The sequence below is a fragment of the Artemia sp. Qi Xiang Cuo genome, chromosome 13 (assembly GCF_049724085.1).
Source record: "Artemia sp. Qi Xiang Cuo chromosome 13, ASM4972408v1, whole genome shotgun sequence".
Classification (NCBI taxonomy): domain Eukaryota; kingdom Metazoa; phylum Arthropoda; class Branchiopoda; order Anostraca; family Artemiidae; genus Artemia; species Artemia sp. Qi Xiang Cuo.
In genome coordinates, this window is record NC_142806.1 from 44,543,568 (window position 1) to 44,557,010 (window position 13,443).

Sequence of the window (13,443 nt, forward strand, 5' to 3'; positions counted from 1 at the left end):
ATTTCCAATCGAATGAGCCCTATTCGAAGTTTCTACGACAGCTCCTTCGATACGAAGTGCCCGGGTATGGAGAAAGAAGAAAAAAATAAATAATACATTGTGCCCACATCGTTCTTTACTTAAGCAGCGCTAGTGCGCTGTCTATGATTTGACCACGGCTGGATTCTTGTTCATTAAGGTACATTGTATCTTCAATTCACTATTAATGCCCAAGTACAAGCCGCTTCACTTTCGATTGCGATCAAGTTAATCTGAAAGGATGGATTTAACTAGTTTTGGGCGATATTTTGATTAATCGATAAATAGATATATTGATATTTTTACTTTTGATATTCTATATATCGATATCGATATTTCATATCAGCTTTTTGCTATCTCAAGGATTTGCCGACGTTCAGTAACGCAAATGGTAAATAAAGGGTATTTTGTATAACTTTTGTTATTAATGATTGTATAAATGATTTGAATTTTGCCATGGGCACGAATCTTGGTAGCTGAGCGCTAGAAACAGGGGTGCGCTGACGTTAGAGGGTTGCCGTAGAAATTCTATGATATTTTCCATATTATTACTACATTTTATGTTATCTCGAGCAAGATCGTTTTTAGCCTCTTTCATCACCTAGCCGAAGCCCGGATTCCGTCCCAGGAATGACTAGGCATAGATCAAACTCCCCTACTGCGTGTAGGATGGCTGGATTCCGTCCCTGGAATGAAACAAAACTGACCAAACTCCCCCATAGCAAGTGGGGTGGATGGTAGCAAGAATTTCTCGAAATAGAATTTTCCCTCCTTTCCGTGTTTGGATATTTTAGTGAAAAATGTACCCCTGGGCTAAGAGAAACCGTTCAGGGGGACTGGACACTTCCCCGGAGGTCAGCAGCAAGCAGTGGACGGAGGCTTGATAACAATAAATGTACGCTTGAATCTCCTCCCCCACAGATGGTTCCACCTCCTCTGGAGTCCTTTTCCTTCGTCTTTTCTTAAATTTGGCATGTTATTCTTTATCATTTTAAAGCCACAATAACACCTAAGAAAATCTACATCTATTATCAATGCATCCTCTGAAAATGAAGGCTACTAGGTGCGAGCCGGAAGATATTGTTAGGATATCGTGATATATCCATAAATTTATCTTAATGAAAAAAGGGTATTTCCTTAAACACTCTTAATATGTCTTAAATTTGCATCTAATATCACTCCCATCCCCCTTCTTATCCACCTGGGTCTTAGGTTAGAAGTCTCGGTTTTCAATAATGCACGGTTCTTTTTTTGCAAATATGATAATATGACACTTTCATCTTTAATTTTTTGTCGTGTTTTTTTTGTGTTTTACTGCTCGTCAATTCGTTTTTATTTTCATTGTCTGTGTTTTTAAGATTTTTGTTTGGGAGGAGTAAGACACGCATTTCCCCTTTATTTGAAAGCAAAAACGCCCCGGAGTGTATCAAATTTGGCTGTAAACACGTTGTTCTAGTGTTTGCCAACAAATTGGGAATCTCAGGTGTCGTGCAATAGTTTATTTTTAGAATATGGTTCAAGATACAAAATATTGATAAGGGTTTCATGGTGGACTTGCTTGGAGCGCTGCACAATTGGAATAAAATGACCTTTTGTGTCCTGGTGGGGTCAAGAACTCTAGAAAAAAATGAACGGTGTTTCGAGCGAAAATGAAACGCCGAAAAAGAAAGGCTTTTGGGCAAAAAATCTCAAAATGGTATTATCTGGCAGTGATGGATGCGCAATCATTACATAAAGTGTCTACCGCCATTAAGTTAGGGGATAAAGCTTTGGGAGTTTTGGGCGAAAAAAGAAACGCCGAAAAACATGAGGGTTTTCGGCGAAAAATGTCAGAATGGTATTCTCTGGCAGTGAGGGATGCGCAATCATTGCGTAAAGTGCGTGCCGCCATTAAGTTAATGAAAAAAAGTATTACGTGACACTGTTGCACAATCATTACGTATGGTTTGGGCTACAACCAAGGATTCCCCCATGGGTTCCTTAGGGTTACGCAAAATTGCGTCAAGCATATTAGACCTGTCTGTTTGAAACGGGGTAAGTCTAAAGATGTCAGTGGAGTCCAGAGGGATGTGTCATGGAGTCTTGCCAAGTATGTTCCCTTTAATAGAACAGGTGACTGCACTGTGCAGGTGCGAGGGGATGGTAGTTCCACTTATCTGGGCCCTTTAAGGGAAATGGGTGTGTTGCGTGGTGTAACATACGCTAGAAACAGGGGTAAGGGGCTAGGTGGTTATTATTAAATCTTGTGTATTATACGGACCACATTCCAAGTAATCATATAATATAAAAATGAAATCCTTTAAATCTTTCCAGCTGTCACCTAGAAACAGCTGGCCTAACCCAACCATTGAACTCTTGCCAAGGGCTGTCATAGAAATTCAAGTAACCTAACCTAACCTTTGAACTCTTGCCAAGGGTGGGAATTTGACAGGTGTGACGTCCGAGGGATCCGTTTAAAGTCCAATTTTAATTTTCCCATGGCTGCCGTGACGCCAGAGGGCTATGTTTGAATCTTGCCTAGAAACATGGCTGCGCTTGAATCCTATGGGAAAAGGGATAGGGCTCCGTTTGAAGTGCCTACATCCCCACTACTGGAGTGGTTAATAATAAAGGCACAGAAGTAAGAAGATGTGAAAAATTACAATGCGAATTGGATATTGACTCTATGATTAGCCATCAATGGGCTCAGTACTAGTACAGTTACGATTAATACCAGCATAACTGAAAAAAAAACAGAATTAATAAGAGAAAACTTTTTTTGAGAAAAGAAAATCTGTATCATCCACCACTGAATAGAATTAGTAATAGCAAAATTATTAAATTTTGATTTAACGGTATTCACGATGCGATTTTTTTTTCTTTTTTTCTTGCTTCAAAAAAGATTACGCTAATCCCAGCTGGGTGACTTTTGTTCTTCAGTAGTTATAGCCTGATTTCAATGGTGTTACGTGACTTTTCTCATAATATTATATATCACTCTACGTCTACCTACACTGAGCATGCAGAGATAAATGCACTGATTTGTTTTTCAGGTATATCATTTGGATCTTACGACATTTTAGTCTTTTATGGTTGTCAGTTCTGTTTTTTAATAGGTAATTTTCATTTCTTTGGTTTAAGAAAAAAGGAATAAGTATGTATGACGCTTGAAAAGAAAAGAAACATTTAACAATTTATGTCAGTTTTAAAAATTCAGATCCATAAATAAGTTTTAACACTCTACTTTAAAATCTTTGACATGTAAAGCAAAACTATTGAAGAGCCTAAGTCACCTTCCCATTACCAATTTTGTCCTTTAAACTTACCGTCCATCATTAAGAATCTCATTTTCATATGCCAAAGAAGGATAAAATGGTTTTGGTGATCCAGGAGACATGCTTTGACCTCCGAATATATAGTTTGGCTCAAATCCATCGGCTATTGTAATTCGGTTCCAGCTTCCCTCCCTAGATTGACAATATGTTCAGAATTACTAACTAGGTTAAAAGTTGCTCTGCTGCTGAAACAGCTATATAGTAATCAGATTTACAAAAGCAGAGTTTGCTTTTTGCCTTTTTTTATATATAAATCACATAGCTAATTCATAAAAGCATAATTTGTTACAACTTTAACATGATCGGAAAGCTCAAGTAAGATTTAGATTTGTTTAAAAAAAAAAAAAGTTCTTTATGCAATATTTGTGTTCCTTAAAATCCAAAACCATCTAAATAACAGGCAAAAACACACCGTGGCAGTAAAAAAATCTTTTCCGTTAGAAAAAATATCCTACTCATGCATAAGTACACTTACCAAATTCATCACAAAATTAAAGGATAAATCACCAAGTTTTCTGTAATATGCTACTGCTTCATCTCCTTAAAAAGAGCAAAAAAGTAAGAAATCACCTATACTAACGAAATTTTTATGTTAAACAGTTTCTATTTGATCTGAATTCTCTTGTAATATGAATAAAATATAAATGAAATACCTATTTTACGAGTCAAATAGTTTGGCACTTGATGAATTAATAACACACTGGGCAGGCCTTATACCTCTCATAAAAAATTATGCATCTAATAATGGTTGCCCCTGGTTGGTTACCCTTGACTGCTTTTGATTCTCGTTCCGTGCTGAGCAAAGTATAATCACCTACGGAACAAGTACTGACAAAACCTATCCTCTCCACACAAAAAAGTGACCCTTTGTATACCTATGCAAACCTGGCAACTAAAAAGCGTAGTTACACAATTCATCCCGGTCACTCGTCGCCTGAATCACGCTCTAGCATAATTATTGGCCGGAGCAAAGTACTTTGACTCGGAGCGATTAAGTAGTATAACATTTTGCGTCTAGAGGCGCTGAGGTACGCGGGGTCGCTTTTGGAGTGTTTTGTCAGTACTTGTTCCATAGGTGATTATACTTTGGTGCTGAGCTTTCTTTTGTCTTGTAAGGTTTCTAAATAGGTTCAAACTTTTAAACATGTTTTATGATAGGGAGATTGATGAAAATTAGATTTTTCTTTCATTTAGTCTATTTTAATTATGATTTGTATGTAGGTTAATGCGTATCACCCTACAGGATCCTGGTGAATTCTTGACACTATTGTGTCTATATAGAAAAAAAATAGAAATAGTTTGATAATGTTAACATATTGTTTACGCTTGGGTGTTAAAGATAAAGTACGTCTGTGCTTTGATTTAATTTTTTTTTTGTTTTTTCACACATTTAGACAGTAGTATGAGACTGTTCTGCTACAACAATATTAGCTAGGAGAAAAAAAAGGTCAATGAAGGTAGTGGTAAAGGAATTCGCTGCTTAGAAAGAAAGTTTTAATAGTTTTTGAGATGGTGACTAAGGTGTCATTATTTTATTTAGTTCAAAACTGCTCGACTTCTGTTGGCCTCAAGAATTCTTAGTCGCAGAGGTATTCTTCTTCAACAATATTTGGTACTTAGCAGTAGTCTACTCACCTTGAGCTGAAACTTAAACTTTTCTTGAAAATGAAGCTATTTTGTAGGCTATAGTCTTAAAAAGCCTTTTGTCGATTTTGGTAAACTGTTGATGCAAACCTTTTCCCTTATTAACATCTACTCCTTAGTAGCTTTGTTATTTTTTCTCGTTCAGCATGTTACAGAAACAAATTAAGGTTTTTAGTCAGTTTCTCTAAGTCAATTTTAATTCATTTTCATACTTTACCGGCAATAGGAGCTGTCTAATTAGGAAACTAAACTATCTACAATTTGTTGAGTTTTCTCTATTTTTTTGAAATTTGAGAATGATTTACATCCTCAAGTTCACTACATGACTATAATTTTTAAGTCCTAACAACGAGTTTAACTGAGGAGTTGAGCCAGGCACCAAAAGCTTAATGATTAATTAAATTTTAGGAAGGCTTTTTGGATTCCTTTGGCTAAAAATATCAGTCCTACTTTATACGTTTGCGATGACCTAAGTTAGGTCATAATTGCTCAGTAAAACTTTAGTAAATTAGCAAATTATTGTTTATTAAAATTAGGTATAATTGTTTAGTAGAATTTACTAAGCCTAAAAAGGCAGTGGAGCTGCTTGCCTTGGCTGGTTAGTAGGCTACTCCATTTAAATTATTGAGGAGTGACACTTTTGGCTAATTGGCCCTTTCCCAATATTTATATACATCTCTGTAAAGAATGATTTATCGAAAACTGAATTATTTCATTGCTAATTAGTAGAAATTCAATATCACACCATATTTATCGCTGGTTGCTGTATCAGGATTAGGTTTCGTATCGTATTTGTTGAAACTAGTAGCCTACTTATATTTATGTTTGGTTGCATACAATTTGTATTTGAGGCTAAAACAAACAATATTCCCTTTTTGGATTCACAGCTACTGTTTAGCCATAACAGTGCTCCGGTTGTTGTTCGGAAATATTAAACAATATGTAGTTCAACTTAAAATTAATAGATTGAGAGGAAACTTCTAGGGGGGGGGGGAATATGGAACGAATGCAAATGTGCTCTTTCAGGGGTATTGAGAGTAATTTTTTTCCCCAGAAGTAGCCACCATTGTACAAAATTATCATAGTGTTACCGGTATGTAAGCTAAAGATATTGAGAGGCATAAGTCCTCGGGTCTATAAAATGATTCCAAAGGCATAGTTTTTGGACCTTTCAATTATGCTGAACAAAGTGGCTATCTCAAAATAATTTTAATGTATCTGATTAATATAAACGGAAAAAGGAAAACTTACGGGAAAGAGTCGGGGATTTCATAGACATAAACACTCCCAACCTTGATGCTAGTATTGTATGCGGTGGCAAGGAATTCAATTTTTCCATCTCTGTTGAAATCGTCAACATATACATCAAAAACTTGACCGCAGGTGTCGTCAATGATAATTGATTGAATCTAAAATAGTTATGTTATCACTTCAAGTAAACTATTTAAAAGGATATAGTGTGAGTTGTGATTTGGAGTGGGCAAAATTCCACCGAAGAAGGGGCTTTGGCTCTGGGTCCGTTTACAGCCGTTATATAGCAAAGTACTGGCATTTGAGTAGACCCAACTTTTTAAAGCTCAAAGCTATGGATCCTGGCGAAAACATATACTCAGTTGGAGGTGTATGGGACTCCTTGGCGTAAAATTTTAAAATATAATATATTGAACAGAGTCAAATATTTCGTACATCTTATAGGTAGTAGTGCCCTTTTTCTTGTATTAATTCAAAGGACATTTTCCAAAAGCAATTTTTCAAAGGATTTAGCATCGATTTAGCAAATATCCATTTAGTTGCACTAGTTAAACTAAATTTAAAGAAAAACAAAGCATTTCCTTGGAAGGTAAAAAGCAAGTTTAAAACTTAAAATTGACAAAAACTGCAAAAATTAATAAATAAAGCCTGAAACGAGCAGCAATTAAATTTAACAATTAGGCTAAGCATATGAATAAACAGAAATTTGTTATGAATAGATAAAACAAAATCCTAAGACAATTATAGATTAAAATAAAAAAATATTAGTAACTTTCTACAAACAACAGCAGAATCCAACCCATAAACATTCTAAAGGTTATATTGTCATTTAAATTCTACTGAAAATCAAATAGACTGCCTCAAACATTCCTGATTTTTAAGTTTTACTTTGAGTGTCTGTTTTGTACACTTTTCGATGAGATGAAATGGAGGGGGAAAAAAATGATGAAAAAAAAGTCCTTTTAAAATAGCAAATTATAAATATTCTCTAACGTATTTGAGGAACTGCAGTTGCGTACAACGAATTTTTAAGTCTATCTGCAAAGGAAAATTTGGGGTGGGTGGAGAGACGGATTTTCAATCATACAATTGAAAATGTATGTATGACTCTGGTTTGGGCAAGCAGCAACATCCCCAACTTTCTGCTAAAAGGATAATTATTGGGGATGAGTGTTTGGTTTTGAAGGATTAATGGGCTGACTACATGGCTCAGTCATTAGATTCAAAGTCCTCAAAGGGTTCCCGTTGAACCAACGAACAACATGCTAATCTTTATGCAAAAAAGGGGGTGTAGGCGATGGAAGAGTCATAATCCCTCTTTTTACCTCCAATAATACAATTTGAAAGGCTATAAAGCTAACGATGGGCAAGATAAGGTATATTCGAGAGACTAAGAGATTACTTCGAACCTTCAATCATGCAGATTGAAAATTCTCTTGCGGTTCCAGTTCCAGCAAAGTGGCAAGTGCCCAACTTCCCAATATAAAGCCGACCAATAGGTGACAAGGGGAAAGGCCGAAGGCCTACTTTGTAACCCAATTCATTCAAAATTAAAGCAGTAGCGATGACTAATTAAGTAAAAGACCAATGCTTCTCCCATGCATGCACAATTCGGTGTAAACCGTTATACAATAAGTAGCCAGAAAAAACAACAACAAATAAATAAGAATACACTGAAGTCAAACCACTATTTACTAAGTCGACACTACTGCTCTCGCTCAGATTTCTGCTAGTTTAGATTTAGTTTAGTTTTTAGTTAGATTTTGTTTTAGGTTTAGATTTGTCATCTTATATTTCTCGTTGGTGACTCAAATTAACATGTGGAAATTTTCTGGGGAATTGTCCGGAGGAAATTTTCAGTGAAGTTTGAATTCTCTGTTTTTTTTTTCGTGGAGGGGGGAATTTCATCGGGAGAAATTATCTTTGGGGGAATTATTACCAGGAGAAATTCTCATTGGGGACATTTTCTGTTGGAGAAACTTTCTATTTGGGGGAGGGAGGATTTCCGGGAAAATTTTCCACAATGGGGAATTCCGCCAAGAACTGAAAAACGATCAGAAATTAGCCAAAAAAAAAAGTCTGTTTCAAATGATAGTATGCCAAGGAGAATTTTTATGGCGGAATCATTCGCAAAAAAATTTCTGGGGCAAAGTTGCAGCGAAGATGGAATTGTCCGGGGATAATTTCCCGAGAGGAAGGATTTTAAGTGGGAGGAAATTCCCACGGAGGAACTCTTGGGGGAGGAATTTTCCATTGAGAGGGAGGTGGATTTCCAGGAATTATTTGAAAAACGATAAAAAATTAAACAAAAAAAGCAATGTTTTCTACTGGAAGTGAGAAGGAACATTAAAACTTAAAACGAACCAAAATTATTCCGTATATGAGGGGGGATGACTTTCTTCAATATCTCGCTCTTTACGTTAAAGTTCGACCTGTTTTTCAATTCTTTAAGAACGACTCCTGAAATCCAAGGACCGTTCGATTAGAATCGATAACATTTTTAAAAGTACTAAAAAACTTTAGGATGAAGAGAGGGGTATTGAGGAGGAGGCATCCCCCCTCATATACAGAATAATTTATGTCCGTTTTAAGTTTTAATCTTGCTCCTTACTAGTTTTTTTTTTACTTAAAACAATGTAGAGCAAACACAAGATCAGTCGATTCATGTACGTACATTAAGAGGATCGTTCCAGCCACCAGGTGCACTTTTATCAATAAAATAGAGCGTCACTTTTTGTTGCCAAAATTCCCCTCCTAAAATGCAGTCATAAGTGTCACCATTGGAAGTTAACTCCAGTGTTCTGAAATGTACATCTGGTCCCATAGTAACTAAAACGTGTTGATTCCATCCTTCGACAGCTGCACCAGGGTTTTCAAGCCATGCCAGTTGTTGCTCTTGGTCAGCTACAAAGAAAACAATTCTAATCAGATTTTTTGAATTTTTTGTTTTGTACTGTAATTTTATAAAGCCTACTTTTACAGGAACTATTAAAATTAGTATATTTTTTTTTCACTTACAACAACGCGATGTTAACTAGCTTGACTTCCCAGAATACGTTTACAATTTTGTCAACACTTACCATGTAATTAAAATGACTCAGGTATTGTTATTCATTGCTCCTAAGAAAATAAATCCCAAATAGGGAGGTGGTAGCTCTTCTCTTATTTTTGGTATTTTTGTTCGTTCAAGATGTCAACTGATTATTCATTTAAATGTCTGAGCGTTTTAAGATTAATTTATTGATCCATAGTAGCCTATTATCTGTTATATAAATTTTCATTCCTGTTCTATGTTTCCTTTTTTTCATTTATATTAATTTCTGTACGTTTTTAGAAGAATTACAGCGTGAGGTTTTAATATAGCTCGTTACTTTTCTTTGAACCCCTATTTATTTTGGAAAATAGTTTTATAAATTAGTTTTTTCTTTTTTAATCTACCAAGTTTTATTATGGATTAATTTTAATATTAGTTCTGAATTTTTATTTTGACTCTGCTTAAAAACTAAACGTTGAGTTGTGATTTAAATTTTGGGCAAAACTTGAATGTTCAGTCAAATGCATAAGAAACTCAATCAGTAGTAATTTTGCACAATAGTTTTTTATTCATATTTTTACTATATAATTTAGGATGGATGGTGAGCGGGAGTTTTATTCATATGAATTGGAAATATACGTAATTTTTTGTTTTCTATAAGGCTGAACTCATTCCTTTGATAAAGTGGCGGAGACCTTCATTAAGACAAAAAGGTCGATACCATTCCTTGAACATCCTTGGATATATATATATATATATATATATATATATATATATATATATATATATATATATATATATATATATATATATATATATATATATATATATATATATATATATATATATATATATATATATATATATATATATATATATATATATATATATATATATATATATATATATATATATATTATATATATATATATATATATATATATATATATATATATATATATATATATTTATATATACCAACTTTGCTCCTTAATTATCGTCTTAAAGTAGGTTCCCCTGCGTTCATTTAAATATCCTGAATTTTTCAATTCTATCGGCAAATAAAAAAAAGTCATGCAAATGATCGATACAACCAAATTTTTATGCAAAAATTGTTTTCCTAATTAAGGTCCCCGTGGTCAAGCATACTTACAATGAAAGTTCGCTACCAGACAAAGAAAAACTAGCTTTGACCAATTTTGGTGTTTCACGAATTCATACAAACCTTTTTTTCGAAATCTTTTCTTCTCTAAAATTGTTTTGTCTAGTGTATACGCCCCGTATGTTGCTAGCTGATCGGATACAAAAGAAATATAGGCCTATTACAGGCGTCGTGAATCAATACAAAGTTTTGTAAAAAAAAAAATCAACAGTTTTGTCTTTATTGACATCCCTTTGTTCCTGTCTTTATACCTAGTGAGTTAAGAGAACAGGAGAAAATAAACTTGTAGCACTGTTACAGCCATCACCCATCGATACAACCAAATTTCCAAGCCTTTGTTTTGATTGAGGTCTACCTGGCCTTGTCTACATACCCCTTAAGTTTCGCAAAGATGTAGAGTAGTAGAGATGTAGAGCATGCTTAGTAGAGATGAAACCAATTTTTGGGCCCCTTTTCAGGTGCCATAAATTGATTCAACCCAAATTAGTGCCCGATATTTACCTATATAGATTATTTTAGTTTTCTCTGAATAGAATTCCGTTCTTAGTACTGACCGAATTGCTGTTTTGTGAGTAGGTAAGACGATGTGTTACCTTAAAGAATTGCCCCATTTTTTCTATTATGAACTTTTTTAGTTTGTGTGGCCAAACAGTTTAGATTATGATTGGGCAGTCTTGCTAAAAAAAAAGCAGTAAAGCTTAGATAAGAGATTCGAATAAGCATCAGAAACTAAGAACCAAATATACATTCCTGGAAATCCTAAGAAAACACTTAATTTCACCCGTTTTGTGCCGGCGATATAGATATCCCGATTAAATGAAACTTACATCATGAAAGTGAGAATGTTGTTTTTTCGATTAAATGCAGCATAATCTTCTTTTTAAATTCAGAAAAGAGCAGTCCCTAAAAATGTTTAAGTATACTTCCAAGGAAAATGTTAGAAATCAGCTAAAGGAAAATATCATTCGAGTAATTTGATAGCTGTGGGAGTATCCTGTGGTGCTACCCGCTTTGATTGAAAGCCTTACTGTCACAGGAGATGTATTATTTATGCTTTAGGCACATTGAATAGGCAGCGCTTTGCTTATCAATTAGTCTAAAATTATGTTTTTCTTTATTTTTTCTTTATTAACTAGCCTTTTGTTAGTTTTTTTTTTAATTGTTGAAAAGTTTAAGTCTCCCTATTAATTTTAGCCCAACCTTTAAGGAAATATCAGTTGAGCGGCCTGGCTGGTTTGGGAGTTCCCTGTGGTGCAGGGAAAAATTGCTAATTTTACATTGTCTTTGAGACGGCCAGTCAATGTTGAGGCTCACAAAATAATTTATAAGGAATCGAATGACCTTAAACATTAGGAGTGGGACCATACACACAAAATACTATTTCAGGGAGTAGACTATAGAAAATTGTAGACTGTTTCGTGGTAAACACAGAAAAATATTGCCATAAGTTTCTAATGTCACGAATCAATGCAACCTGTTTTATCAAAATTCTTCGCTTTTATTTAGGTTCTTTTGGCTCTTCTGCGTATAACTTAAAATCCGATCAGCCAAGTATTTTTCCCTTGTCCCAGGGACTTACGGTGGTAAGTTTCAAATAAATCAAGAAGAATAAATTTTGACCCCTTACTGGGCCCCTTAAGAACCCCCCCCCCCCAAAAAAAAAGAATGTGCAGTCCTCTTAGCTGATGCAGCAAGCTAAAATTTGCAGGCTTTATGATGGCCGTCACTTAACCCAATCAAGATGGTAAGCAGCTCGGGCCTTACACCCTTATGTCACAAATCGCTCCTAACTTGAAATTAACTTAAAAAAAAATTTCACAAATAAGGTTTTCAAAGAAAGGTAAAGAGCTCTACTAAGCCAAAAAAGAGCAGAAATAAAGGCAAATAACCTTCCAAGTGTAAAATTACCCCCCACGACAATCAATAAATGAATGAAACTCAGAACGTTCTCACTAAATAATTGAGTCAAATTCAAACGACCAAAACTTACCATTAATAGTGCTGAAAACTCCTATGCCTTCTCAAGACCAGAACATAATTTACACTTTACTGAGAAAATGCAAATGACCGCGGATTGTCAGTTTAATATAGGCCTATATATATATATACTTATATTTATTCCTTTAATTTTAATAGTTTTAATTTATTAAAGTAAAAAAAAAAAAAAAAACATTGTAAGCGTATTTCGTTTTCAGTAAAGTGAAAATTATGTTCTGGCTTTGAGAAGGCATGTGGGTTGTCAGCACCACTCATGTTAATTTTACTTGGTTTGAGTTTGGATTGATTATTTATTATAATCTCTGTTCGTTTTGAGTTTCATTTATTTATTGATGGTGATTGGTGGTAGTTTTATGCTTGGAAGGTTATTCATCTTTATTTCTGCTTTTTTTTTAGGTTAGTGTTGCTCTTTACTTTTCTTGAAAAAAAAACTTTGAAAAAGTTTTAAAAATCTATTTCTGTTCGGTTTTTATTGAGATAGTCTTTTTCATGGAAAAACAAAATATTTATATATTTTCTTTTTTTCAATAAGAATCAATAGTTTGGCTGGCTATTTGTATGTTGGAGAAACTTCTTTCAACAATTTTTAATCCTGACAGAAATAGTGTTGTCTAATTTAATTTTATACCTCCTCAAGTTCACCTAAAAAATAAAACCTAATATCGTTCCCAAAAGATTCTATCTATGTTCTTCGACAACCTGGATACACCTACACTCTTTCTATTTATTTAAATCATCAGAGCAGAAGTAACTAAATTAGTAGCCCCAGAGTTCAAATTAATACCCCCAGTCGTTCTTGATATATTACTGAGGTGTCTTATTGGCAACCATATACACAATGCCTTTTGACTTAATCCTAAGGCAACATTGAGTTTTAAAGCGTAATGGGCCCATTACATAATTGTGGGGGGTTGACATACCCATTATCCCTAGAGACATAGTTGCTGGACTCTTCTGCTATGCTGAACAAAATTACTGTCTCAAAATTTTGATTGGAAATGTTTGGAAAATGAATGGCTTGA

At 34.4% G+C, this 13,443-nt stretch overlaps 1 protein-coding gene across 1 annotated transcript in view; it reads right to left on the reverse strand.

Moving 5' to 3' along the window:
* LOC148945325 (uncharacterized) overlaps window positions 1-13,443 on the reverse strand; it is a 102,404-nt gene that overhangs the window by 23,116 nt on the left and 65,845 nt on the right. The window contains exons 5-7 of the mRNA XM_089098529.1: window positions 8,902-9,131; window positions 6,228-6,385; window positions 3,324-3,464 (exon numbers count right to left, since the gene is read on the reverse strand). Coding sequence (XP_088954655.1) covers window positions 3,324-3,464; window positions 6,228-6,385; window positions 8,902-9,131 — 529 coding nt within the window. The remainder of the gene's footprint in view (window positions 1-3,323; window positions 3,465-6,227; window positions 6,386-8,901; window positions 9,132-13,443) is intronic.